At 37.6% G+C, this 26,583-nt stretch overlaps 1 protein-coding gene across 3 annotated transcripts; it reads right to left on the bottom strand.

The window, feature by feature from the left end:
* Positions 1–2,766: 2,766 nt before the first annotated feature.
* NEDD1 (NEDD1 gamma-tubulin ring complex targeting factor) lies at positions 2,767–26,556 on the bottom strand. Of its 3 annotated transcripts, none has more exons than XM_084206017.1 (15): positions 26,237–26,556; positions 25,258–25,406; positions 23,293–23,387; positions 21,786–21,902; positions 20,464–20,604; positions 15,327–15,556; positions 14,141–14,342; positions 13,038–13,224; positions 10,325–10,456; positions 10,106–10,147; positions 9,447–9,670; positions 8,591–8,723; positions 8,153–8,309; positions 5,735–5,801; positions 2,767–5,051 (listed from the first exon to the last, which is right to left on the bottom strand). In XM_084206017.1, the coding sequence occupies exons 2-15, from the start codon at positions 25,391–25,393 to the stop codon at positions 4,947–4,949; spliced, it is 1,968 nt and encodes a 655-aa protein (XP_084062143.1). In that variant the 5' UTR covers positions 25,394–25,406; positions 26,237–26,556; the 3' UTR covers positions 2,767–4,946. The 3 variants fall into 3 exon arrangements, with proteins under 3 accessions (XP_084062143.1, XP_084062144.1, XP_084062145.1); XM_084206018.1 differs by having other exon boundaries at positions 26,400–26,556; XM_084206019.1 differs by lacking the exon at positions 26,237–26,556 and having other exon boundaries at positions 25,258–25,657.
* Positions 26,557–26,583: the final 27 nt, after the last annotated feature.

Raw genomic sequence — 26,583 nt, 5'->3', positions numbered from 1 at the left:
TAATTTTTGATTGGCCAGTCTAAGACCTCATGAAAACATGAAGAATTGCTATACAGAAAATACAGCTCACCCTCTGCAACCTGATAATTATAAAAAATATCCCCAGCTGGACACCTCTGGGTATTCAGGCATTCTGGTAAGTAGTGTTACAGTAATGCAACCGAGCACTGGTATTTATTTATAGTACTATTTTTTAAAATTAATTCTGGAACACTTCTGCCCTGTGTTAGTTAATGTGTATTTTTATAACCAGTAAAGGCACTTGTATGTAAATAACCTGTATGGGAAATTGTGTTCTTTTCTCATGCGTCCTTTTCTCTCTGTAATTTCATTTCTTCTCCATTACTCAGAAGACAAGTAGGGATGAAAAGAATAAATCAGAATTATCATTCTTGCAAAATAACAGGCTGAAAAAGCATTGTCTCTCAGTGATTTCCATAAAGAGACAGAACTTTGTGGTGTAAGATATTGGAAAGGAACCGTAATAACTTTCCATTATGTGAGCCTTGGTATTTTAGCTAGAATGAGAGAACAAATGAGGAATTCAGGAGAGAGAGCTCAAGGCATGAGCATTTGTCCTGCAACTCACACATGATAGAACTAAGGGAGAAAAATATTCTGCTAGTAAGAACAGAAGCTTCTACTACCAGAACACATCTCAGGTGATCCTCAGAGGTATCATGACAATTTTAAACTCCCTCCAAAATTATGTCTGCAACTAGGCCAACAGCTGCATGGGACAACTGTTAATACAAAGCTTGGCAGTTGTTTCAGAGAACTCCTGTTCTAGTACGTGATGGACAGTGGATGGCTTCTAACACCCATCAGCCAATTTTAGAGCCTCAAGCCAGACACTTGGAAAATTCTAACATGATTTAGCCCAAAAACAACATGTGCATTACTGTTTATGCTGCAACTGCATTTTGAGGCCTGAAGTGGTTCAGCATAGGCACAGTGCACAATAAATAGGGCAGTTATTACTCCACCAAACATCTTCAGTCATGATACAGTCTCTCCGGAAGAGGGAATGCTATTTCCTACTTGAGTTCAGGTCTGGGTGTTTTGAGTACTCATGAGGCTAAGGAATAAGTATCAGCAGTCTACACTTCTCTTTCCTTCCTTTTTGGTCAGCTGCTGTTTATATCCCGGTGAAGACAGAATAACCTCTAAGTTTCTGCTGATTTAGTGGACTGTTAACTTGCACTCAAAATCAAGTGCCTTCTAAACCTAAAATAGGTTTTTTTAGGTCATCACCCCCATACCATCTCAAAGATGCTCTTAATAATCCACAGTTTATTAAATATGCACAGCCTCAAAAGTTTCTGTTTATTTTGAAAATATTAGATATGAATTCTAGCTCTAGGATACCTTTCCACACACACAAAAAATGGAAACATCTCATATAAGCCCCTAACAGTAGTAGAAGTGGCTCTGTAACAAAAAGTGTTATTAGCAACTGCTGTAGACAGCATACTAGGTATGACATTGTCCACATCTGAAGAATTGTGGCTCTCATTTCCACAAATGTATCACCATTTCAACTGCCAAAATCAGCTAACAAGAGATGTGCTTTCCATGACTTTTAGTTATTGAGTATGATTCCACTGTTAAGTTTCCCTGTCCTACAGCTGTGCCAGACAAATACAAAAATGTGAAGTGCACCAGTACTGTCTGTACTTCCATGGCTGGAGAGAGACATCCAGAATCACAGTTAATCCTGAAAACACCTCGGAACTTTTTTACTCTTGTCCCTCTGGCCTTATTACTTTGGCAGTGCCTGGGACAGGATGCTCAAGGAAGAGTACAAGATTGTTTCCACAGCTGAGAATTTGTTCATCAGCACTGCCCAGATGCATGGCCTGAGATGATGTGAAAATGGCTGCACTCAGCCTGACCAGAAGGTGCAGCTCTTGACGTGCGCCATAATGACACACAGACACAAGTGCATTGGTGGGAAGCAGAGACACAGAACCTGCCAGCCTTAAGCACTCAGCAGTATCAGATCTGTTACCTTTATATACAAATAATCTACAACCATTTTGCATCTTTAGTTTTAGTATCTAGGGTAGCTGCTGGCAAGGAGCTGAACAGTTTGACAAGGTAGTCTGTAAAGCACGCTCTTCTAGTACACCATGCTCCTTGTGCAGGAGGGGCAATGTGCAACTTCCAAATTCATCCTTGTCGTGCTTATGAAGAACAGGGCGTGTGTATCAGACACTGGTGGACTGCTGCCAGGAAGCAAGAACATGCTGGCATTTTGCATTTTAGGAGAATAAATCAATTAGTCAAAATCAGTTTTCAAACTCCACATACCTTGCAAATAAACTTCTCATCACAGAAAGTTTGTATTAGCATGAGAGAAGGGAATTAAAAAAATTAAACATCCATAAGTTTAACATGAAGAAAACACAGGATGCCCAACTCACCGGGGTCTTAGGAGAGAAGATTATTCCCCCTGCCCAAAACATCTGCCTGAACATGATTTTTAGCTATGAACATGATCTCTCTGGCATGACTGTAACAGTTTTCAATTTGGAAGGGGGAACTGCTCATCTGTTCGTTACTCTGAGAGCATGAGGGATTGTGAATATTTCTGTGGAAATGGCTGGATGGTCTACATGAAACCACAGAGGCAGAAGAGAAATTACTTCAGAATTTCAGGTAGATGGTACCTGATGAGATGGTACCTGATGAGGCATAAAAATTACAACACAGATTATTCTCTTTAATAAGCAGGTCACCACAGCTTTTTTTCTCAAAAAGGTTGAAACAAGCTTTATTTTAACATACAAATCAGAGTGTGTACAAGGCAAAACATACCCTTATAGAGATAGGCAAAGTGGGTCTCCACACACCATGTGTAGCCACTTGCACTACAGTAATCCTGAGACATGGACAAAAGCCCAAAAAATCTTTTTAATCACTCTTGTTATAGTCACCTCCATTTGGGAATTAAAAACATTATACAGTTCAGTGTCAGGAAAACAAATTACCTATAAGCAAAATACCCAAGATAATGGTCTAACTTCCTGCTGTCATCCAGGTACACCAGCAAGAGTTCAGAACTTGAACAAATCAAGAGATGGAAATATGCAAGATTGTTTCATTAACACTGAAAAACATACATAGAAGGATGCTAAGATATTTTTGCTACCTTCAACTACTACTGTCTTCGTGAACTGTGTGGTCTATGTGTCAAGTTTACATATCCTACAAAACTTAACAAAGAGGTCTCTACACTGTGTGATAAGTTAGTAAAAAACCCCAACTTTCTTTGCTTCCTTTCAATATGAAGTTTTATGTGATATAGAAATATTTTTAAAAGCTTTAAAAGCAGTAGAACTACAGACATTTAAAGTCATTTCCCTAATATTAAAAGCTACTTGAACACTGCCATTTTCTACAAGACTGTTTTTGCTTAAATGATATCAAAAAAAGGAAGTCTACTTTTTAAAAAAAAGTTCAAGGTAAGGAAACATTATAGACATGTTTGGAGTTTTTCTTTAGTTTTGCAACATATAAAAATAAGTTACACTATATATTATGGCTTTCATGTATTTATCTACTCATTATTAGCAGAGTGTCATTGTGGATTTAAACACTAGATGACGTAAATAATTAACCTGCCATGTTCTTCAGACTTTGCTTGAGTTTTGAATTTGTGAAAAGAAAAAAGCAAACATTAGAGGGAAAATTAAGAAGCCTCCCAAAAAACTTACATAGCAAGAAGCATCTGTAGAAGAAGTCTTTCAGAGAAATCTGTAACTCAATTTAAAATTTTCATTTGATTTTTAAAGCAATTTAAAATTGAAGTTTTAATTTAATCTTCTTGGCAAAATAAAGGCCAAGCCAAATCATATCCCATGCACTTCAATAGTCAGAACTTCCTACTGAGCTTCATTTCAGAAATGTTGACATACCAGTATGCTACCATTATGCTACTGAAGTAATGATTGCTCTTTAATGGTTGTTAATAATACAAGATAATAGATTTGGTATGCAGCTATCTGAAAAAGGCCACAATAATGGTAAACCAACATGCCTCAAAACTGCAACACAACTGCTCAATATCAAGTGCTGTTCACTACCAATGGAAGGGGAGGTTGGGCACAAAAGGTGCTTGAATCAGACTGAAAGACTTCAATTACACATTGCTGTATTATTAATGGCTATATTATTAATATACTTACATTTTGAAGACTAAAGTTGCATTCAAATCAGACAAGCTATGACAACATTCAAATACATGTAAATAAGAAGAATTCTAGATTCATAGCCAAAGTAGTAACAAAAAATCTCATTGTGCAGTTGATGTAGCATTTGCAACAACAAACTTATGAATTCAATGAGAAAGACTGTGGCACCGAATTTGGGAATATTTTCAAGCTCTAGTTTTACTCAGGACAGAAGAGTTGCCAGCTGAATAAACTTAACTGACTACTGTACTTTCCAGCTCTTTGTAAACAAGACTCCATGTTGTGCACAAAGAGGAGCTTTCACTCCCCTTTTTCTTCAAGGAAAGTATCTGAAAAGGCAAGCTGTAGTGATTGCTTCTGACAGCAGTAGAATAAAGAAGCAGATAGAAAAGTAGGTATATATAAAAAAGTTCTTAGAGTAAAAGCATCTGTCCTGGTTTGATTTTATTTAAGAAAAGGCACTTCACGTATTGCTAAAACTCCAGTACCATACTTGTCCTTGGAGTTTTTCTGTTAGAAGGCTGCATTGTAAGGTGATCAGCATGAGGATGCAAATGTTCTCTACACAGTGCCTATCTGCTACAAATTTTATAATTACACAAAGTATCTTACACCAGTTATTTAGAAGATAGATTCATGTTCAAAATAGTAACAGGTCTTCAAACAATACTTCAGTGATGACAGGATCTGTCAGAGACAACACACCACCTGTAGTGAGTTCACACTAATAAAATCAGCAACGTAAATCTTTCAGAAGTGAGTCCTCAGTCTTTTGTTTTCCTCTCGCAGTCTCTCTATTTCAGCTACTAAGCTTTCATTTACAGAGTATCTTTCAAGTAAAGCATGCATTTCATTCTACAGAAAAGAAAAAAGTCTCAATCAGTAGTAATAAAGTTAATAATTCCAGTTTTATCCTATTGACTTTCACATTTCTTTTAAAAATGAAATAACGTAGATAATTCTGTTTTTAAAAACTTTTGATAAGAGAAGTAAGATTTTCCCTTTTAAGCTGACATACAGTATTTTGATCATTAATACATTAGTGAATATTTTATCAAAGGATATTTTGCAGTTCTTCAGGACGAGAATCTACTAGTGCAGATTCCATTAAAATGCTCAGAACCCAGACAAGGTCTTTTTAATGCAGATCAAAAGAACAAAGATTCATAAAAAGGTGAAGCTAAAGAATACAGAACAGCTCAGTATGTATACAGTATCTACAAGTGAAGCTTTCTATTTGAATTCCATCTATCTTCTCCTTACCCCAGCCTTTGGCCTTTTCCAAAGGACAGCTGAATTTCTTTATAATTCCTGAAATATGGAATTCATACCTACTCAACCCCTAGATTCCCTTTACTAACCAAAGAAAAAACAATGTACCAGATTCCCATTCATACTTTCCCCCTCCTTCACATGAAATCCTCTCTTTCTTGGTCTTAATAAACAAAATATATTTTCAGTTTTGAGATAATATGGCATGCCTTAGTATTACCAAAATTGAAAACTGAATACATTCCCATCATGGTCCTTGTACATACCAACTGCATATGGAATTGCTTGATCATCTCCACTTGCAAATTCACAATATCTCGATGGCATGCTTCTCTGGGGGAAGAATTGCAAAAGGAAGATGCTCAGACTTACTTAGGAAAGAGTCTCTCTCATACCCTCAGCACCCAAAAATCCACAATTCCTCACTTTCACTCTCATCAAAAGTCTAGAAACCCTTAAACCATGAAACAATCTTCAACACCTTATTTTAGAATATTTTTGTTATGATATTGATTTTTATAAATACCATTTTTTTCAGCACATAAGAAGATGCAGGACTTTTCAGTTTATAAACACATATATGTGGTGATATCAAGATTCTTCTTCACTTGCAAACTATAAGCTCCTCTCATTTTTACCATTCAAAGCTAATTTTCAATCCCTTGATCATAAGCACTGCACAGAAAGATATTTTTCTCTACTTGAAGATATACCTTTTCAGTACATGACTTTCAACAGTCTTTTGTAAAAGGGCCCAAAACATCAACTGTGGTAAGTGATACATTATTCTCAATACCATGGAATAATCCAGGTTAATCTACATAAAAAGCAGTGGCAGTGTTGTCTGTGAAGTGGATATGAATTTGTTAATTCACGGACAACCATTCCACACTACAAAAACCAGTCGTGAAAATAGCCTCTGATCATGACATTAATACAACAGTTCCAGGAGCTGAGGAAGAACAAGGAGAACAGCTCACAGACAAGCAGGCAAGCTGACAAGCTCTTCCTGAACAGTGCAGAGCAGTGCAGCTGTCTGGGACTGAGTACTGTGCCACAGGTACCATTGGCCTGACAAAGTAAGGTGTTTCTTAAGTGGACACACAGAGATGTTACTTCATTTTCCTTTCCTCAAACATACAGCAAATCCAAAGGTAATCTCCACTTCTTCTTTCCACAGATTATTGTGCTACAGAATTCCTACTGGAGGCAATCATCTTCAGTGTATCAAGTACAGATGCCAACTAGCATCCTATAAATCCAAAGATGTAGGTTTATCTCCCAAAGACAGGGAGATCAAGAAACAAACATATTTTTGGAACCAAATGAATTATGTATTATTCCTGGTCCTTTCCTCAAACTTCGTGGTTTTTCTTCCCACTTCACTTGAAGAGGAATTAATTTCAGGCAAGGAAGATAAAAATGCTTTCCTCAAGTTCCAGCAGGTAAAAAGTAGTTACCTCAATGGGAAGCTTACAACAGTTCACATCCCTCTTACTGACTACTAGTACTAACAATAAAAATTTGTTTACTAAAGTTTACAATTAACTAGTAAAACCAAAGTACTAGCAATCTTTCATAATCAGTTTAAATGTATCTGCAACTTAAAACTGGGAAAAGAGCCAGCAGAGCCTTCCAGCCACTCCAGAAAGTATAAGTCAGAGGAGAAACACAATATTTAAGGCTCCAGATCTGAGGTACTGGAAGTAAAAGACTGCTGAGCATAACTTCTAATTCTGGGGTGCCTGGACATAGATTTTAAAGAAAACACATTTACAATACATAGACTGCATTTTAAGTTACATCAATTACATGTGTTCATCAGATGTGTGTTTATTACCAAAAAGTCCCAGGGGAGTTTTACCATACTACATTTCTGTAAAGACATTAAATAAGATTGGATGCATTTTTTTCTGTTGGCAGCCATAGTACACAGACCTACTAAACTAGCTTTGCTTTGCTTTTTGTCATCAAGACAGCAGCAGTTCCCCTGCCCTGCAATTCTTCTCCATTATCTCTATTCAACCTACTTCATCCTAAACATGGGCTGGGAAGTGATGCCCTAGATAAAATTCTCTTAACTTCTTCACCTTCTTCAAACTCCACTCTAAATAGAACTGTGCTAATTTGACCTCTTTCAAGCCAATTGGAATGTCTGTTAGATATCCACAAAGTAAGCTCACACCAACCATCACTTACAGCACAGATGTTATTTCAATGAAAGCTCCACCAGCAGAAATACACACACACAGTTTCACCTTACACATGCCACAAAAACAACAATCAAAGCCAACACAAGTCAACTGGCTATGTCAAACTCTCCTCACTGTCAACTTGAAATTTCTCCTGCTGGGATAGGGAGATGAGCAAGGAGGAAAAGAAATCAGTGCAAGGCTGTAGGAAAAGAGTAGAGACCTTGCTATGCAGACTAAATTTACCATCTGAGAAATATTCACTCATTCTAGAAACATCAGCAAAGTCATACACTAACAATCCTCAGAGGCATCAGTCTAATTAGTCATCAGAGCTATTAAAAACTAAGTTTCATACCTAGTTTTTCAGAAATAGGGCTATGAATGGTGTAATTTTCTAATCCGAAGAGAAATTTGTTTGAGCAGAAGCTGAAACACCTCATTAAGAAAACATGTCATTGAAAACAAAACACTCTGCAGGAACAGCAGTACCTGAAGTCATCCATTGTTTCTTGTATCATATTCTGAATGAAGTTGATTTGAATTGCTGTCAGAGGTGCATTCGGTCTGCTACTCCCAATAGTTTCTACTATTTTTTCTGACAACGAACTTGCAACTCCAGCAGTGACAGGTGATGTTATCTTTGAACCTTTACAATTGAAAATAAAATACTGAGAACCCTCATGACAAATAAAACCCACTCATATACCACATTACTTTTTAAACATAAATATTTATTTAATTAATTTTATCTCAAATATTGCTCAGTAAAAAAAAAAAAAAAAAAAAAAACAGATTTAGAATGAGTCTTCAGAGACGTTTTAGGAGGGTTGGCTTGATTTACAGAGCCAAGATCAAGTCCATTTTATCAGATTTCATGTCAGTTTACAATCAACCACACCTAGAACTGGGCCAAAATTATCAACTTACTTGTTGAGGTAGTACCATTTACTGGTAGATCATATGCAGGATGGGCCTGAATATTCTTCATTAGTTTCTCATTTGCATCAGGAGTAGATGATGGTGGAGAAGGTTCTATGCTTGGTAAGCTTGATTTTGAAACCTGACAACAGAATTTTTTTTTTTTTTAATTTAAAGATTAAATCTACTAGTTAAAATTGTCTAATTGCACTTGAAGACTAAGTTTTCCGAAATGCACCTTCAAACATTTTTGCTTTTAGGAATCTGCTCAGAAATACATGCTTTTCATTTCCTAGCAAGAAAGATATCTGAAAAATAGATTGCTAAAACATTCCAAATTGCCTCGAGTGGGCACAAAGAAGCAAGTGCAAAAGGCGGGGGCCTCTAATTTTCACATCAAAAATGTTGTGACTAAGTTGTATCACTCCTAGCAAACTCAGACTTCCCAAGAGCAATACAAAAGTAGCTAAGCTCTGTGCAGAGACATATCAAAGATATCTCAAGAAAAAGAGGGAGACAGAGAACAGGGAAAGAAGAGAGTGGAACTGACCTAACAAACAATCGATCATACTGGTGCAACCATCTAGTGATCCTTCTTGATTTTCTACAAAAATCTAAATATTCCTCAGTCTACCTGTTTTGTTTCATGGGAACTTATGTAACCTGATCTTATTTAAGACAAACATACATTTATCTTCCATTGCTAAAGGCCAATTCATCTCAATAACACAAGGTTTTATAGACTTGTGTTAATAGTGTGAACAGAGTTGCAAAATAAAATCAGATTGGGCATTATTCAATATTCTTTTCTTCAAGCAGTAATATTCTGTCAAGATTCTAAAAACAGCACTCATAACAAGAATACCTGCTTTAAGACATCTTTAGATTCTTGTTTTCCAAGACTTATTTTCTTAGAGTCAGTCTCTGGATGTTCCTCCTCTTCTTTAATTGGAGATCCCACAAGTGCATGTAGTGGACTAGACTGTGTCCCTTGTGCACTACTGCCCACTAGGTTTCTTTTTACTGGAAAGGCAATGGTTGGCTGTGGGAGAAAATCCAAACCCAATAGGTAGGACTGAAAATCCAAGCCTAAAATGAAAAGAGAAAGATGAAACACACAGGTCAATAAACACACACACCACATCTATCTCACAATTTAAATGCCTGCACACTCATACAAAACTGACTGACAAAAGAAATCACTAAAAAATGCACTCCACAAAAAACTACATAATTTCATCCAACTTATGGTGCCTTCATCCTTATAAAAGTAATAAAACATGAAAAGCTTCTGTATATCACTATAAATTGTATAAAGGAAAAAACCCCATCACTTTAGGACAATACTCTTGACTTCCTGTTACCATGTTGTCTCTCTCAATGTGTGTCTCTCAGAGAATTCCCAGAAAAGTTGTTTCAGTGTCTGCTTTGGTCATTTGTTTTTTTTTTTTTCAAAGATACGACAAAATCAACATGTGAGAACTAGCACAGACCTCCAAAGACCTATCACTGGCATATGCTTACCATTTCCTTGAGGATCTTCAGTCACTTTATTTGCAATAATATCTACAAAACAGCAGAACACAGACAAATGAAGTGTTTATTTGTATCACTGCATCAAGTTCATAATCAAAGACAAATTACAATATCAAGTAGGTAAGCAGTCAGTAAGTCACAAGTGACATTTTGTCACACTACATGCAGAAGAATGATGTTTTAGAAATTCCAGTATTAGTAACTCACCATCTCTGACTGGAGAAAACACGTCTCCTAAACTACTTCGACCCAAATCATCAAAATTACTTAATTCAGCACTTCTCCCATGATCTGCTTCTTTAGATGGAATGACATCCAAGCTGGAACTATGGGGAAAACCTTCAAAGGGCAATATCATTCCATTAGTAATTGACCTTTTCCAAAAATAACATACATTATGGCTAAACAATCTCACACCAAGCATGATACTTGGGAAGTCCAGTAAGCACTTCAGAACCGTCTGCGGATGCCAGTTAGAGGGTCAATATTAACTTCCTCATTTGGGCTGTCAACAAAGGTGACTACAACTAAAAGCTCCAGAGGAGGGCTGTAAAACTGGAGAACCCACCCATGCTCAGAGAAATCTATATGATGGGAGCAGCAATTTTATGGTATATCAAGTCAAGTGAAACTAGTGACTGCACCTTCTGCTAATAAAGTAACCACATTCAGATGATAAAAATTTAAATTTGTTCTGCAAGAAGAAAAATTTGCTGCACTAGGGCCATTAAATATTTCAAGGGAAATGATATGAAACACCTTTTTTAAAGTTTATCTAGTGTTAGTATATTCTCTGCTTATTTCTAACATTAGAAAATCAACTTATATATTCTAGTATTAGAAAATCAAATTGAAGTTCCAATTGAAAGAAAAAAAAAAAAAAAAAAAAACAAAAAAAAAAAAACCAACTCAACCAAATTTGTTCCTAGACCTTTCTTCACTCTACCCCCAAGCGCCCCTTCCCTGACCTAATCCAAGGGAAAAAAGCTTTTTATATGCATGTTACCAAGGACAGTTGTCTGAAGAATGGAAGCCTATCTTAGTCCAAAAAAATCCCCAGTAGTTATCCAAACTACAGTTTTTAGAAAGGGAATTGAACTGCTCAGACAAGCACCAGAATAACTTTCATAATTTCACAAAATGTTCATAAAACCTATGAGTACTTCTCTAGGTGGGATCACTTGTTGAAGTGATCCAAATATGACTGTGTGGATGACTGCAATTAATCATGTCCAAGTATTTACATTAAGTGGAACTTGAGTCATGTTTACGATTTCATATTTAAATGTATTAATAGATTACATTTTTCACTCCTTCAATGTGTCAATTGTGACACCAACACAGGCTTGCACTTGCTAGTTGAGTAAATATCTGGTATACTGAGTCAAATCCGAAGTGCAGCATCAACCTATGCATCAGAATTTAGAGGATCTATGTGGAAAAAGGGTAACATAAAACTGGGCCAAAATATCTTGTACACTTTTACCTATTTCCAGAAATACAAATGTAGTAAGGTACTTAAAGCAGAGAACAGTTGGTAAATGAGAGTTTATGGGAAGCCAGCTCAAAGTACATCCAAGTTTCACATCGCATTCTGATTTCATTTATACTTTTGTACCTTAAAAATACCTGTGACAAAAAGCCTCAATTTTGCTTAAATATGTTATCAGATTACTTTACTGAATGTCCCTTATTTTCTCCAAAGTTAAATCCCATGAACAGGTTCAATGAAAAATTCCAGACAACAAATGAAGTTTGCATTCCCATTTTTAACCTTAAAGACCATATCTTCTGCAGTATTCAGAGGTTTTTACTTTTAAATTGAACACTCAGATTAAGGAAAACTGTTTTGCTTGGTAAGCCTTTACTTTCTTAAAACATTTATTTATTATGCAAGGTCCCCTATAAGGGGTAACAGCCATTACAGCCATCTTTATCTTCAAAAAAAGATAATAAATCATATGCTTTAACCAAAATAAAATTTTCCACACCATTCAGTAATGTTGATTAGCAACAGTTCTTGCATACACAGGAAATATTCTACTTTACCTCATACTTCACTGCATACCCAAGGGAAGTCATTAATACACATCCCTATGGACTGCAGTGGCTTATTGCCTAATTACTGTTACTAAATGTATTTCTCCTTATTTAAAAGGGAGGGGAAAGTGCTGTTACATTAAAATGGATTGAGGATTTTTTTCAAAGAATCAAACTAGCAAACTGTTACTGATTTTATATTTTCAGAACTATTGAATTAAATAAAAATTTAAGAGTACATTTCACACAGTGGCAGTTTTGGAATGCTCAGAATTCTTACAAAGAACTTGTCAATTTCAGAGGTATAGATAGCAAGTACAGTTATACAACTAATCATACTTGACATCTTTCCTACCATGTGATACTGGAATCATGCCTCTCACAAAAATACAGTTCAGTTGTCACTTGGGTTTTTGGACTAGGTTGCTTTTTTTCTCTGGGTTTTCCTAGGTTGTTTTTTCTTGGGTTTTTTTTTTTTTTTTTTTGGATGAGGTCTGCTACTCCTATTCATTACAAGAATTACAAATCTTTAGCTCTGCATTCCATGCAGACATTGCATCAGAAACTACATTATGTACATAATGATGATCTGCAAGAAGTCAGAATGCAAGAGGTAGTCCCACAGTACCACCACAATTTTAAGACTACAAATGTCTTAAGCTTATAGTAGGACCCAATTTACCTCCTACAGTCTCACAGCATGTGTTACACAGTGGGGAGAGTAAAGAACTATTTGTATGTGCAGGTACATACACACAGTACTTCCTAACAAATGCCCTTCCCTCAGTAAAATTTTTAGACTGTAATGGTCAAAACATGAAACACTGCTTCCATCTTCCCCATTATGCCAACTATTGTAAGAGTAGGAACACAACATTACCTGTTTTCTCCTGAAAAATCTCTCCTCCCTTATTCTCATTTGTCAATGCAAGATGAGAGGAAACTGTTGCTGATGCTTGAGAGGCAATGTTTTTGATGCCAGTATTTTGAATTCCTCCAAGATTACTACCAGCTTTGACTTCTACTCTTTTGGACACAGGCTTATTTGAAGAACCTGTGATGTTAGACTGAGAAAAAATAGAACCAATTATGAGAAGTTATTATTCCTTCAGCCTGAAGTAAAAATACAAGACAATATACTTTCCTTTTTAAAAACAGTAAAAAAAACTCAGTTCAAGTTGCAAAGGTTGCCTAGGAGATATGCCTTTAGAAATACAAAAAAAAAGGTATCTTCATGTAACTTCAAAGAGCATGGGAAACATCCGTGAGGACCTCCACAAGGACAGCAACAATTTAACAGTGGAGTGACCCTGCATGATTCAATTTTGATCCCAGGTTTAGACACAGCAGAAAAAAGAGATTACAGTATTAGGAACTCCAAATTTTACAGGAATAGTTAACCACTAGCAGCAAGTGTGCCAAAGGACAAGGAAAGTCTCTGAGTGGTAAATAATCAATTTCAAAGGTCCTCTCAGTGTCCCCTAAATGGAAGCACAGGATTTCTCAATACAGTAGAGCCTAATTAAGTCTTGGAAGAACCTCTTAAGTCTTCTCTATTATTTAATTAACTTCTACACTGTTTATATGTGCTAGCAAAAATCCATATATAGGACATACAAAATATCTTCAGATGAGCAGCCCTGTGTCTTCTCCTTAAGCAGAAGGGCCATTACAGACCTTTCTGCTACTGCCTACAAATAAACAGAGGTGCCATAAGCTGATCTGCAAAGGCAGCATATCCACACCAGAAAACCCAGAAGATTGCAAGTTCCACTTATTTCTACCCTGAGGCCAGGAGTGGGGGGAATTCCACATTAACAATGCCTAAAACAGCAGTTAGGACTAAGCAGTTTATAATTCCTATGTTGGTATGATCCCACTTTGTTGGCATCTGTAATGCTTAGAAACTGAATACTAAACTTTTTTTAGAACTTAAACTTTTGCTTTGCTTTCATTAATCTGTATACTGAGCAATAAAAGTACCTTGGAGAAAGTGCTGCTGAACTGAAGACGTATGCATTTCACACAACCTTTGTGAGCAGTAACTGCTTTCACTGGTGATGTCAGTTGCCTTAAGTCATACTGGCAGATCTTTCCCCGGGAACATCCTATAGCCAAAGTAGTACCATCAGGCATGAAGTCTACTGTGGTCAGAGGAAAATCAGCTACAACTGTTTTCAGTAACCTTCAAATGTGAGAAATGACAGGATGAATCTTTTAGAATTCACAAGTTGGACTTCTCAACACAGAATATCTAAAAGGAATATATATATATATAAACTTTCATAATTCAGCTACAGGTCAGTAGTTCAACTTCTCCAGTACCAAATAAATTCAGTGAACTATTTTAAGAAACAGTGGATTAGGCTTACACTAAGCATTCATGCTTAACAAGAAAAAAATTGCATATGCCCCAAAAGACTTTATGAGGACAGGATCACATTGCCTTGTTAATAGCAAACACCAACGTTATTTACCGGTATAATCATTTGCAGCAGCAATCATACTACATACATCCTCTCATCCTCTAGCTTCCCAAGCCTATCAACTCTACCCCTCCCACAGCTCTAGGAAAAACTTCAGGTCTTAGTTTACATCCCTCTACTGCATCATTCCAAAATGCAAACGGACTCCTGCTGCTACGAGGAGCTAGAGTAAAAGCACTACTCACGCCAAAACCTATGTCCCACAATACCACTTGCCATCCCATCCTCTTACTACAAAGTCCATCACCTATTTCCCATCCTTCTTGCTTTTTCATCCAACATCCTCCCCTGTCTCAGCAGTTCTGTGCACCACAGTTACATCTTTTATCTTAACTAGAAAAGCAGGCAAGCTAAGCTCAGGTGGCTGACACAGGCTGTACTGCCCCTCACAGAAGTTAACTGCTCTCTACCATACACAAGCACTGGAGAACATTACCCATAAACCAGACTTCAATTACTTCCCACATGCCTTGGGGTTTTTCAACAGTTTGTTTGTTGGTTTGTTAACTCAGAAAGCAAAACAAACTATGGGACAGGTTCTCCAGTAGCAATACGCTAACCACTTCAGCCATTCTGCATGGGGGCTGAATGAAATAATTCATGTCATAATTAGGCCTGTTTTTTCAGTTTATAAAACCCACATAAGGAACCTTCTAAAATCAAAAGGTCTTTCATATACTCACTTTTTACCTAAAGTGTCATAGAAAATAATTCTTTTATCCAAACCTACAGTTACAAACAGCAGCTCATTGACTGGAGAAAAGCAGATTTCTGAGGCTGGTGCTTTATGAGTATTTTCAAAATTATGATATGGGTTCTGGCTATTTACATCCCAGAGAGTTACATTTCCACTGTCAGAAACAGTGCCCAGCAAGGATCTCTTAAAGGATGAATATTTCAAGTGTCGAATAGGCTGTAAAACACACATAAAAATGTATTTTAATAGCAATATTAAATATGATAATAAATTATTTTCTAAAGACACAAACAGATTAGGAATACAAACTTAAAGTAGTCTACAAAGGCTCCCAACTCTGAAATATAAATAGTAAAACCAGAAAAAATAATTTTGCATTAAAATGCCATTTTTGCTATTGGGAGTGAGACTTTCTTTTTTTATTATTATTATGGGGTACCATATGAGCTGATCAGCAAAATTAAGCAGAAGAAAAATGAAACTTCCAGAAAAGTTTCTCAAATTTTCAGCAAATATCATGCCTTCATACAAAAAATCCCCACAACACATCTAAAATTAATGGAGTGAAAAGGCACATTAGTTCACCAACTAGTCTTCTGCCAAAAATGTTAAACTTAATTCCCCTTCACTGACTTGAGGTATTTGGATATCAGCCAATTTGATAAGCACACTGACTCCAGAGTTAAGCAGGTATGTAGGTCCTGCAGAACTGAATTCAACCTGTGGACTAAGAGCACAGAAGAGGATAATGTGTGGTTTATCACACGCAGCCAAGCTATAGCAGAACCAGGAACTTAACTTGCCTTTCAGAAAAGATATTTTGTTTCCACCACACTGCTTCAGAGGATGTTTCAAAAGCTCACTGCTCCAATACTACAGCATTCAATTTCCTGATTCATTTTACTAATGACCCAGCTGTACCTATTTGCTCCTGGGACCATGATCTCCTTACACTTAAACAGTTTCCTAACTCCCCAGTGCTGCTATCCCATTTTAAAGAACAGCAAGCTCACCCTCCTTTGGACTTTATTTTGCTATTAAAAAAAAAAAAAAAAAGAGAGTCCCCCAGGACTGTTTTTTCAGTACCATCACTCTTTTTTGCAACTCTCCCAGCATGAATCTTTCTTGAATATGGACAACTAAGATATTTTATGATCCTCAAAATATCTGGCTCTTATTTGAGTCTGTTTTAGTCATTGTCATTTTATATTAAGAAATCCAACTCCTTTCGCTTGGGAATTTTGAAATCCTACTCCAATAAGAAGAGCCTCAGTTGTCCCCTAAATCTGGTATCTGGATTTCTACTCTGTCACAGTTATTCCTGTGTCTGTAGTTTCAATCATTTTTTGATACTGACACAATCCTCTCTTATGGGCAAATGCCTTCCCACTGGGTTTCATCATAGCTCTACCTAGAATCACAGAATTGTTAAGGCTGGAAAAGATCTCAAAGACCATCAAGTCCCAGCCTAACCCCAGCACTGCCATGTTCACCACTAAACCACGTCCCTAAATGCTATCTGTTTCTTGAATGCTTTCAGGGATGATGATTCCACGCTTCTCCTGGGCAGCCTGCTTCAATGCCTTACTCACTACCCTTTCAGAGAAGAATTCTTTCCTAATATCCAATCTAAATGGTGCAACTTGAGGCCATTTTCTCTTCTCCTATTGCTTGTTACCTGTGAGAAGAGACCAATCCCCACCATGCTAGTACCTGTTTTTCAGGTGGTAGTAGAGAGCAATAAGATCCCCTCTTGAATCCTTTTCTCCAGGCTGAACAACCCCAACCCCCTCAGCTGGTCCTCACAAGACCTGCACTCCAGACCCTTCCCCAGTTTTGCTGACCTTACTTCTACTATCATAAGCACTACTGAAAATATTAAACGAGACAGATGATGAAAGAAAATATTTGTTTGATTTATCAATATAATGAGTTTCTTACCCATCCTATCTAGTATTTTCTCACAAAGTACTGAATCAAGTACTTTACTCAATTCCAGTCCAATGAGTGCTCAAATATTGAATTTGCCTGAAAATGCTCTCAAAAAGCTATTTTATTCTGGCATAGACCACACCTCAATGTGTGTACTGGCCTTAATCCTATTTCTGTCTTTAACTTTCTTTTGATGGAGATATGTGTTGCTTCATATTCCCCCAGCATCACTTCCAGCCCTTGTATTGTGTGTCTTGCTGGAAGCCAAATTGCTTCAACCTGCTTTAAAGAGGTGGCACCTTCAACTGCATATTCAAATAGGAACAACTACGACTCTTCATCATTAATATGGTCCTCTACAGGTCACAATTTTATCACCTTTTTTCTCTTTGTTTACATTGAAAAAAATACTGAGAGATTTAGGAGTAACAGCTTTAATTACAAACAGGATCCACATGGGAAATATTCCTGACCCTCACAGTTCTCTCAATTCTTCACCTCCTTCCTCCTTACTGCCCCGGCATCTGCTCATGTTTCATCTTCTTACTCCAGTCCTTCTGCCCACCAAGATTACTTGTTTCCAGCTCTTCTCAAACTTCCTTTGCTATCCTACCAAGTCAGCCATTTCCTTTTCTCCTTTATCCTTTTAATCTCACAGGTCTGGGCAAGCTCTGCATTTTCTTTCATATGCCTACACTCCCCATATTACCACTGCTCCCCGCTTTAAAAGCTGACAAACTTTTCACTATATGGAGTGGCCAGAATCCATCACAGTCCTATACAAATCAGCCAGCTGTTCAAACAGCTAAACTAAATCCTGTTGCTAGGAGAATTGCACCAGGCAGTGAAGACTTGAACAAACATTATATTTTGAAACAAACCTTAATTTATCCTCACAACAGCAAGCAGATAAGAATCTGGTAGTCTAAATGAATGCCAATAGCAAAGACAAATTATGGGATCTGCAAACAGCTCTGCAAGAACTCAATTCTAATAAAACACAAAGGTGTTCTAAATTAAAATCAATTAACAGACTATAGGCCAATGCTCCTATGAAAAGAATTTTGTTTAAAGTCAGAGAAAGCACGGCAACCTTGGGCTATTCTACTACTTGTAGAATCTACACAACATGAGAAATTAACTGGCATGGAAACTACATTCCAGCATGCTGAACATCAAACACAGACAAGCTAAATTTTTTTAGGTTAGTTAGACTTCACATTCCTCAATTCTAAAAAAAGTCATTATGGAATGGTGACCCTTCCTAAGCCAGAAAACTAGTACCAGGATCAAACAGTATAATATACTGTTTATCTATTCATGTTTACTCTCAAGGAAACCCAGCCCTTAAGCTATAAATCAAGTAAAGGCTTTTTAAATTTAACAGAATTACACAAGTCTTCAGATATTTTCTTCACTGTAGAATCAATTCTCCAATTCTCCAATTAAAACCCTAAACAATAATAGAGCCATTTCTGCACATAAAAGTAAAGAACATTTTTAGGATCAAAGACAAGCTGGTAAACTGGGACATCCAACTAGCCAATTCATTACAAAATCATAGCTCGATTCCACTTTAAATGAAAGTTGTAATCAAGTAACTGCCCTCCCTAAGAAAATATTGTAGACCCTTTAGAATGTGAACAGGAGCTCTTTGTTTGCAATTACTTTAACACATCAAATAGCTTTATCCATCCTAAAGGTCACTCAGCTTTGCAGCAGACTTCTTGATTTCATCTGACAAAATAGTTATTCACGGCATATCTCTTACTCCTAATCACTTTCTGGTGGAAAGAACTGAATATATCAAACAGGTTAATGCAAATCATCCTCACAAGAATTTCTTCATTTTCCAATTAACTAGCAGCACTCTGAATATTCACCTCAGCTCCATAATCCAGCCATGGACCTCCCTGCTCCTGCCTCACATACACATTCCTCATAAGACTGTAACAATCAAGTCAGAAAAATGACCTGACTATACAGATAGATTTTTAAGATCAAACCAAGTATGAAGGACGATTTTGCTTCAATATAAGTATGAGCTTGGTGATGGATCAAAGACACTGCAGCACCTAGGAGCAGAAATAGTTTAAACTTCACAGAGATTTTTCATCAGAAAGTATACCATAATTCCTGAGATGCTGTGAGATTGTAAGAGATTTTTCACCACGCTATACTGTTCATGCAAGACAGGAGAAGAATTTAATTTGACACTATCTGCAACCTAAGAATGAAAAAGCTGTTGCAGTAACAGAAAAGGAATAAGTCACAACTTCAGCATTCCTTGCAACATTAAAGGTCAGGTTTAGAACCAAAGCAACAGTTCTGCATCCCCTAGGCAGCCCCTAGCTCTGTAAAAATGATTCAGTAAAAAATGAAAGCATGCCTAGAACTCAAATACATGGCTATCCATAAGACAAGACAATTCTCACTAAGAGCACACATTGGAATTTCCAGTGGGACAACACAGCTCATTTACTACTGCAAATACTCTTGTATCAAGGAATTCCCCTTGTGATACCCACTAATTCTTTTAATATCTTTTGAACTGGCAGAAAGGATTTGCAGTGGCAAACCCTACCAAGGTTCTTAGGTAGTACATATGCTTTGTGTTTGCCTTGTGCACCATCTTCCTTCAAACTAGTTCTCCCACATACTAACTAAACACCTAAGTAGGTAAGATAAAACCTCATTATTTTTCTCTTTGAGCACCTGTGCAATTTTAACCTCCAGATTAAATAAACTTATTTCCAAATACAGACTTGTATTCATGCTTCATGTACAGATAGCTTTGAATAAGTTAGAACCCAGACTGCATGGTCTTTGCCCTCTGCAACAATATACACTGAGTGGTGACTTGAAATCTTGTTTTGGTTTGTAAAACCAACTGTGCTTTAATCACTTCTAAGATATCTAAAAGTTTGTTCTTGAGAAGCCAGTGTCTACCAAGTAAAATTTGCTGTAACCCATATAGAAAAAAAGGCACTTGAGAAATTTGTATTTCAATGCTACCTAGTATTTAAAGCTATAATGCACACAGCAGTCTGCTTTCTCCTTTCCTTAAGGGCACTCGTAAAAATTAAAATGAAACAAAATACCAAAACTTAAAAGCTCATGATTTGTACTTTCAATTTCTAAAGACTGCAAATTAAGCTTAGTACCTGAAAGGAACAACAGAGATAGCCTACCTGTCGGCTGCCATAACCAAAGGGACTACTTGATAAATTGGTGGTAACACTGTGTAGGATGATTTCACCACTCAAAGATCCAGAAACAATATAGCCATCATTCCAATTATACGCCACACACGTGATTTCATCTTTATGCTCCTGTGGGAAAGGGAGGTTAGAGGGAGAGTGTTTAAGACATTCTTCCTAATTTACGCTTTTGCAAAAAACTTCAGCTGATTTGTTTCTGACTACCTGTAACATTTTGAAAGATTTAAGAGTTGTTATGGAATATCACAGGAAACAGCAGCAAAACATACCAAAATCAATCATAACCACTCTCTGATTGTTCGCATTGGGTGGTTTTAATAAATTAGCCAAGATGAACATATAATTATATACAATATTTTAATACGACAACCACAGATATTCACCACAGGTGTTATGAACATCATTTTAGAAGTGAAGTCTAGAAACCAGTGATACTTGAATATACTTCCTGTTAATCTGATGTACTACTGTGAACTTCCTCTTCTGTCACTTTCACACCTAACACATATATTTACCAACCAGCTTTTCAGTACAGTCATTTGCAGTGAAACATTGTGTATAATAAACATATTATTTTTTCCCCTATATTCCTATATAGGGGAAGACAATGAGGTACTTCTAACCCAAAAGTTAGGAATAGATATTTAAAGTATTGTATTGGATACCTAGAGGTTTTGTTTCCAACTGGAAGTCCAAGAAAAAAAGGATAAATCAAAGCTGAAGTTTCATAGTCTCTTAAAACAGAGGCGCTAAATAAGGGCAAACCATCTACTGTAGGCACGTAGGAAAGACAGTAAACCATCCTATGTTTTGTGCATCATAAAAAAGTTCTAGAGAATTCATCCTGGATCAGTTAAAAGATAACCATCCCAGTTTTGCACAACATTAGTTCTGCTACAGTATTCCACAAACAGAGAAGAGTTTTCTCATTCAGTGTATCAAAAACAGCGATTACTTGGAATGCAACTCCTGGAAAAAGTCCCCATCAGACAACACCAACAAAAATTTGCAAAAATAAGAAGCCTATTCTGGAAATTAAAACACATATTATGTGTTTAAATTGTAATTTTAATTTCAGAATTGCACTCTGAAAACACCAAGTTACATACGTTCGGTAAATTTGCTATTTACAGCACATAAAGAACAGAAACTTGAACAAGACCCAGATGTGTGCTAGCTCCTATCTGTGACCTTGATCCAGACAAACACTAGACTTAGAGAAAGTACATTTTTTACAGCTGGCAGCAAAACCTAGGAGTGGAAAGCTACGGCTCTTCTTCAGCCAAACTTACCTTTAGGCTACGGTAAATCTTTCTGGACTTCAAATCCCAGATATTAACTGTGCTATCAAGGCCTCCACTGACGAGATACGAAGAACTAGAATTCAAGCTCACACATGTCTGTTTTGCCTAATGGAGAAAGAAGAAAATGTAAGCTTAAGGGGATAATTAAGGGATTTATTCAAATCTACTTCAAAGCATATTGATGTGCGTTTCCATTTTCATCAGTACAAACAGTCCCAATGACAGACAGACCTATTCATACTCTACAGCCATTTCCTATCAAAAGGCATTTATAATCAATATATGTTTGGACATATATTTAATATACTTCAACATGTAAGCATATTAATTAATAAACTTTCAAATACTCGCATTTCCCCATTCTCATTTTGAATTCTTTGGCACCTTCTCCTCCAATATGCACTCTTTAAATTATAGTTCTGTAAAGAGTAATCATAGTATTTTATTCAGGTACTCAGGTTTTTTTAAGAAATCCTAAGTGAAAGGAAAAAACTCTTAGAAGAAAATCAAGAAGTTGTCTAAGTTACATACTTCACATTCCCTAAACATTACAGGGAATATTATAGCAGCAAACCTCATAATTCAGTTAAGTGGTTCTTTTTAACATAATCACTGAAGTAACAGTTTTTGCAAAAAAAAGGTCAATCTTAATGATAGACCTACATTGAGGACAAATTATTATTCAGTTCCATCACATTGAAAATTCACTTTCAAGTTTTCAAAATTTGAGTGAAGAAAAAACAAGTCCATCTAATTACTGACATGATAAAATTGCAAGGGATTACATTAGTTATAGATCAAATTTAGTGAAATCACAGGACAAACACTCCACCTTTGAAAGGGTTTGCTTCAGCACCCTAAAAGTGAGGTTTACACAACTTTTCAGAAAATTTCCAGTCCAAATTAGCATTACAAGAGCTATCCAAGGAGAATAATTAGAATGGTTTAGAACACTAACAAGCCATTTAAGTGACCATGTGAAGAGACTCTTCTAAAACTAAGTCCACCTTTTTGAAGTGCCACACTTCCTTCTAACTGGAGAAAAAAAGCCTTGAACACAACACAAATTCTCCTGTTTCTTGCAATACAGGCTGGCACATATATTCTCCAAGAACAACCCCTCCACAGACTCTTATGTTTCCCAGTGTACAATTCATAGGCATGCATAATACTGACAGCTCAAGCAGGAAAATGAAGTTCAAACTTGAGCTATTCTATCTCCAACACATTAGATCACACCTGAATCACTGACTGCCTCAAGTTATCACAATTGCATAACTGCATCTGTGTCTTACTGACAGAACTATTTTAAAAGCACTATTGCCCCCACTCTTTATATGCGTTTAACAATACACGGGGAGATGTTTTTACGTACATGTCATAATTCTAACAATACTGAAATTACATTGATCCCAACATGCAGAACAGATGTCAGACACACATGGATACCAGGTGAACTGGGGAAAAATGAGAGAAAAGCATTACTCATACTTACTCCTTCAGCTATTTCAAAGAGTGGGACAGGTTTGCTTTTACAGCTTGAAACAACTATTTTATCACCAGCAGCAGAAGCAGTAGCCAGGTATCTATCTTTGTCACAAGTTAAGGAACATAATTGTAGGATACTGGTGATTAATAAAAGCAACAGGAAGTTCCCCTTATTGAATAGAAGACAGATTGGCTAAACAGTCTAAAGCACTGGACCTTGAAGGGACCTAGAAACAGAAACATAAGGCTATTTTCCAAGCCTTCATTAAGAAGCTCTTGAATTAACTACAGCCCTTACTTGCCAATACAAGACAGACAGCAATTTCTTTGATAGAAAGACGAGAAATATCTGCCAGGTATTATTTAAGAGCTCTTTTACCACTAAGGCAGTTTATCCAGCCTACAGTTCTGTTTCCCCACACCCCCAAGTAAGAGTACCATTTATCACTAGTTCAAAGGAATGGCTGTTAGCACACTATGGATTTAAAGAACGGTCCTGGTCATGACAAATGTTAGATTACTTCACTATACAGTTTCTAGAGCACAAAGAGCAGTTGCCAGTTTCTCCCACTCTGTACTGAGAAAAGAAAAACAAAAGCCCAAAAAGAACCTTTTATGAAACCAAGTACCCCAAAGTAATAAGAACATTTATAGAATTACAGAGTAGGAAAACTGCATCTGCACCACCACCAAACAAACTGAGTAATCATTCAGTTCTGGCCAATGCCCATTGTGATTTTGTATTTGCTCATTAAAGGATAACACTGGTTCATTGGCTGGATTTAACACAACAGAACCAGCAGGCAGAATAGTGCTTGCTATTGCTTTCATCATTTTAAGGCACTTTTGTATAATTTCACAGAACTATGTGTAACCAGAACTAATGCTTTATCCCTAACAACCTAACAAGCTGACAAGTCTATCAAGTACTTCATTGTTTCAGTCTTGGGAGATGAAGAGGAGACTTGGTAGAAAAAAGCATGTAAGACAGACTGTATATAAAGTTTCCTAAACACATACTAGCGTGTATGCATACACATGAAAACATTATATCTGTGTTTCAAATCCTCTGCAAGCTCCATAGCTAAACCATTTGTTTTCCAATTGGTGTAACTTTTTTTGTCACGCATGAACTTAGAGGACAGACATTCAGAACTTGCAGGACTCATACGCTGTGTGCCAGCATCCTGTCCTCCTTCTACATCAAGATGAGGCATCACCATCTTCTCCTGTGACAGCTATACAAGCCGCTCACCCAACACTCCACTGAGATTTCTCATATGTTCATCTAACACTTGGCCCCTCATATCATTATCCAAGACTTCCCTGGCTTCCAAGTCAGGGGTGAAAGACCTAAATGGGTCAGATCCATTCTGGTGACAAACCACCACCATCCCGTGAATGTTATCCAACACAACAACATGTCTGTGCTTCCTCTCCAAATACTACAAGCAATGGAAAGAAAACGAGTGCTTAGAGGTAACTGAATACTATCAAAGACTATCAGAATCAACAAGAAGCTGTCCTACCAAAAAAATAAAAATATTTGATTACAATTTTCCTCACTGCACTATGTATAGAATTTTAGTACACAAGCAATTGCTCTGCTCAAGCTTGTAAGTTAATTAAGCACTGTCTTGAAAGCGAGTATCATAATCAACTACTGAAGAAACAAATGAGTAAGCTTAACAGTTGGCAGGTAATTCAGGCATGTTACAGCCATTATAAAAGTGCTGGCTCCTGAGATGAGAAACTTCCTCACAAGTATTTACCATCATGAACTCATTCTGTAAATCCCTTCAGCACGGGAAAGCACAAAACTCTGGTCAAAATATATACCAACATTTTTATGCAAGACTTCAAAACACATCAGGCCTGTGTTTTACAAACACTTCAGTAAAAAAGGAAAGAAAATAAGCACTGGAATTTTGCAGAACACCCACAGAAATATGACTGAAACTGTAAAGGATACTATTGCTGGCCCAGCACAGTGAACTGACTGGATGTGAGACTGTATGTGGGTTGAACTGCTCCACCACAGTGAAAGATGAGGAATCCCATATTTTAATGTCATCTCCTGATGATGCAAAACGTATGCTTTCTTGCATGGCTGCACGTGTTCTGGCAAAAATAAATGAATAAGTGAAAATATATAAAATAAAAAAAATAAACCAGGCAACCTAACAATTCAAAATGACAATTGAAAATGGTACAGGTGACATTTTCTTGATAACTGCAACATTTACTTGGAGAGTTAAACAGTTAGTACCGTTCAGCTGCATACACGAGAGAAAGCAGCAGACACTCCAAGCTTTTGCTGCTTAAACTCTGGCAGGAAATCCGTGGTTTCTTTTTCACAAAGCCAGCCCCTCTACGGCACCAAGAGACTAAAAGGAAGCCTTTATCTCCACAGTTCACAGCTGCCTACCGGGAAGCCCTGAGTATCTGGAGGACCCATTTCCCACCAGCAGATGGGGATATACAAACCAGAATCAAACTGTTGCAGGGCAAGGCTGGCAGTACGGACCAAAAGGACTCACTTCAGCGTTCATCTCAACACTCCAAAGACATCCAAGAACCCTTTAAACTAAACCCTTGACAGTAGAATACGAGCGACAGTGAGTCACCTTTCATCGCACCTTAAAAAACATTACGAAGCAAAAAGGGCAAGAACAACGTATTGCTACTTATTTTGACTGACATCTTTTAAGACTTAAAGCCAGGTTAACCGATGCCTGGTTTGAAACGCTGACTCTCAGCTTTCTATTCCTGGTAATTTTAAACTATCAAGAGACCAGGACTGTAAACGTGAGCTTTCGCTTCAGCTGAGAATACAACCAGCCCTTAGCCAAAGTTTGCGGGACGTTTCCACACGGCTTTAGGCCATTCATTCTTACTGCCAGGACTGTTAACACTCACAAAACTACCCAAGAAATTCGGGGTCCACATACGCCTTCAGTGGGTAGCAGCCCGCGGAGCCGCTCCTCGCTCAGAGCTTGTCTCCCGCCCCGCAATTCAGCCCTGGAGGCCGCGGGAGGAGCCGCACCCGCCCCTCGGCTTCGCCACCGCCGGGCCCCGGCCCCGCTCCCGCTCTCTGCCCGCGGCGCTGCGCACCTGGCCGGGCGGACACCGGGCCGAGCCCCCGCTGCTCGCCTCTAGGCCCGGCCCAGCGCCGCCTGAGGGACGGGACCGGCCCGGCCCCGGCTCCGCCCGCCCCGCCGGGCCCCCGCACCGCCCCGGCCCCGCGCGCGCTCGCGGCCCGACTTGCCGCGCCGCGCCCAAGTTCACACGCTCCGTC

The sequence above is a fragment of the Fringilla coelebs genome, assembly GCF_963513975.1.
Source record: "Fringilla coelebs genome assembly, chromosome: 5".
Classification (NCBI taxonomy): Eukaryota; Metazoa; Chordata; class Aves; order Passeriformes; family Fringillidae; genus Fringilla; species Fringilla coelebs.
The sequence above is the reverse complement of the archived record's forward strand: the minus strand, read 5'-3'. Positions and strand labels throughout refer to the sequence as shown.